The sequence below is a fragment of the Myotis brandtii genome, unplaced genomic scaffold (genome assembly GCF_000412655.1).
Source record: "Myotis brandtii unplaced genomic scaffold, ASM41265v1 scaffold565, whole genome shotgun sequence".
In the NCBI taxonomy this organism is placed as follows: Eukaryota; Metazoa; Chordata; class Mammalia; order Chiroptera; family Vespertilionidae; genus Myotis; species Myotis brandtii.
This window is the reverse complement of record NW_005370105.1, coordinates 2384859-2388471: the sequence shown is the minus strand read 5'-3', so window position 1 is coordinate 2388471 and position 3613 is coordinate 2384859. Positions and strand designations below refer to the sequence as shown.

At 48.2% G+C, this 3613-nt stretch overlaps 1 protein-coding gene across 1 annotated transcript in view; it reads right to left on the bottom strand.

Annotated features, from left to right (window-relative positions):
- Positions 1-3613, bottom strand: part of LOC102257037 — an 8915-nt gene that overhangs the window by 4514 nt on the left and 788 nt on the right. The window contains exon 2 of the mRNA XM_014549655.1: positions 188-617. Within this exon, the coding sequence (XP_014405141.1) occupies positions 188-617 (430 nt within the window). The remainder of the gene's footprint in view (positions 1-187; positions 618-3613) is intronic.

Genomic DNA, 3613 nt, shown 5'->3' with positions numbered 1-3613 from the left:
CAATCAATGGAAAAACACTATACACATCGCCCCTGACTAATGCTCTCTCGCAGACAAAAAGAAACACGTTTATCCATGTAAACACAGCCCGCCGCTCCGACCCATCCCACACCCCGCACCTTCCTGAGCCTGGGCTTGCGGTCTAGCCAAGTAACGGTCCCCAATCGCCTCGAATGGAAGCGCTTACCCTCGACATCCAGGTTTCCAGCGGGACTGGGCTGGTGTGCAGGAGCCGGAGGGTCCGCGATGGGCTGGGCGGCGAGGCAGGCTGGGCGCTGGGAGCCGCTTGCCTCCGGTGCGCGCCGGTCCGGCGTTAACAAGCCCTGGGAGGGGACCCGGTCCTCGTGCGGCTGAGTCCACGGCGGAGTCCCCGGCGATCGCCTTCCGCGGATGGAGCTTCCAGAACGGCGTGGGGAAGGGGAGGGGGTCATCTAATGCAATCACATCGATCTGACCTCCACCATCTGTCGCCTGCCACTCTCCCCAAACGTTAAAATAGGAAAACGGAAAACACGGACAGCCCGGGAGGGAGGCTTGGTCTCTGCAAAAGAGTTCTTTTTTTTTTTTTTGAGCAGAGCCTAATTGGGGAGGGTCGGCGGCGGTTGCCAGAGCTGCAGCTCACCCTCCCGGAGTGGGTCCCCCCACATGCTAATGGTGGATTAATTGAGGAAGATCTGACGTGCAGGCTTCCTGGTCTCTTATTCATGACTTCCCGAGGGGAGAGGACCAGTGCCTTGTGGGACGATGGGAGCACACAGTCAGAAAGCTGCTAAGAAAATGGCTGTGTGTTCACAGCACCTCGCTCTGATAACAAACATATGTCGACTAAAACGGTTTAGGAGAACGGGAGGGGAGGGTGGGAGAATAAAATTCTCTTTCCCGGTTTCAGCCATCCCCACCTTCTCTCCTTAAAGAAAAGCAAAAGCAGGGGCTGTGTCTTTACCATCATGTAGGAAAAAGGGGTGTTTTAAAATGTTGGATTTTTAAAAAAATCAAGATTAAACTCTGCCATGCAAAAGAAACGGAACACACCTGGGCAGAAATTCTTTTTTTTTTAAAACCTATTATTTTTTTTTTCTTACTATGAGCAAAGTAGACCCATAGCATGTGCGTACCGAAACTCAGCCCATGAATCCCACCAGGATGGACGGGGGTTGTGAATGCCTGGTACCCTTTTGACTTCTTGAAATCTGGTTGCCTCTTGGGCAAGACATTCTGCATCATTGAAAACGGAGATAACGAACGTTAAATGTGGTTGAGGTGAGGAGATGGAAGGAGTTTGCTTTTTCAATTCGGCAATTACTCCCCCAGCCAAAACCCCTTTTGGTCTGTGTCCAGTCTTTCCTGATCAGGTGATTGGGTGTATGGGGGTGGGGGTTGGGGGGGGATGGTAGATTATCAATAGCCAATACATTCTATTTTACCTATAATTTTTAAAAAATTGGAAATAAAAAGAGATCACTTCCTATTTGTCAATCATAATATTAAATATAAACAAGTTTTTAAAATTAATGCTTTAGATGTGGGAAGCATATGTTTTACAAACCATAGGGTGACTGCCCCCCCCCATCCATTTTTAATTTTAAGATTTTTTAAAAAGGAATATAGAGTGTATTATCTAGATAGGTGACATCCTTTTATTATCAATATCTAATATTCTATATTTCCTCTGATTTTGTCATCCCTTTGAACATTGAAAACGGTTCAGTTTTATTCTGCTGCCTTTTTGAGAACATAAATTACCCTATATTCATACTAAACAGTGTTTAGGATAATTCTTGAGATAGCTGAGTATGTCTCCTGAAACTTTGATACTCTCCTTAAGGAGGGGAAAAAAACACACCCTCTCAGCGATGAATTAGATTAGCCTAAAAATATAGCTTGAAGACAAATCAAACAATTTCCCTGGTCTTTTGTTTCAGTGTACATTAATTAAGCCCTCTTCCCAACCTACCACCACTCCAGGGTCAGTCAGAAACCCAAGCCCATTAGCAGCAGCCTTTGTTGTCATTCGCGTCAAGCTACTGCCCCCTGCAGGTCAGGCTGGAAATGCAGGCAGAATTTGGCCAAATCTTCAGGAAATCGATGGTAGTCATGTTTTTCTCGCTCCCAATATTTAAGTAGAGTTGACTTTTACACTTTAAGTTAGTTTACATGACGGTTTAAACTATTTATTTAATAATGGCGAGTTCATTTTTTAGAATGGGTTTTAAAGATAGGTGATTTCAGATTTCCTTTGAGAATTTTGCTGGGTGGGGCAGACCATCCCATCCACTTTGTGGTCACCAGGAAGTACCTTGATGCGTTTAATATCGCTTTTTCATCTTCCCTTTTTCATCCCTTTCCACACGGTCCAGCAAAGCTCCCAAACAAATGTCACAGAATTGGAATGGTGATTTCTTAATAACAAAGAAATAATCCTGGGCAATTCACTACGGCCTGTCAGTGCGCTCTTGGTAGATGCAACCAAGTGCATTCAAATGAAACCCTTTCAGATTCTTCCTACAGCTGATACGGTGGGGGGACAATTATACTGTTTTTCCTGATTATGAAATGAAACATAATTTCACCTCCATGCTCCCGCTGTTCCCTCCTCCTTCACTACAATTAACTTTCCCAAACAAGGCTCCTTGCCAAGATCAAGTAAATTTACTGTTGACGGAATATAAATTAAATTGCATCAACTTTCCTACAGTATTAGGGAGTGGAGCAGGCTGATGGGAATGATTTCGTAAGGCTTATGGGAAGACTCTTGCGTATTTTGGAAGGTCTGATATGGTGACTTACACTGGCTTGTAAAGAAACCCTACAAGAAGCAGCGGTGTCTCCCTCCCTCACCACGGCTAACCTCCTTCTGCCCTCCGCTGTCTATGAGCCAGACTGTCTCAGCTGTTTTCTTTCTAATGCCTGTCGACAAAGTTGCTTTTCATTGGCGCCCAGGACAGCGATTGTGCTGTGTGACCCGGGCGTTGTCCAGCTGTCCCCACACACAACGCGGGAGATTGCCCCCACGGGCCCGGAGAAGCACCTGCTCTTCCTCGTGCTGTCGCGACACTTGTTTCTCAAGGGTCTGCACGGGGTTCTGGCGACTTCAGCGTGTTCTGTTACGCGTGGAATCCGGGATTAGCAGGCATTCTTGTTCTCAGAAGCTAAAAACCAGGCTCTCTCATTCACAGGCAGCCTGGACTCAGGATCCACTCTGCAGGCCGGTGGGTGTGCAGGTTTATCCAGAAGCACGTGTTTCCAGAGGTTTCCAGATGCTAATAGAGTGGAGGGAGGGGGTAGAGGGGGCAGACAGAACGTATGCCTGCGTGTGCGTGTGCGTGTTTTGGGGGGGCACTGTCCTAAGCAGCAACTTTATACAGATTCAAGGCCATCAGTACTGTAACCGCAGGTGCAAACCCCTCAGGGGAGAGCCCCTTGGGGAGCCCCCTGTCTCCCCTGCCCCGATCCCCTAGGCCAAGGCCAGACCCTGTGCAGAGGGTCCCCACACCGCAGGCAGTGCTCGCTGGCGGACGTGGGGCAAACTCTCATGGGGGCGAGTTACCAGTCCGCGCTGCTGTCCCCCTGGACGTCAGGTGCAGTGAGGGGCGCACAGCCAGCTGCCCCTGCG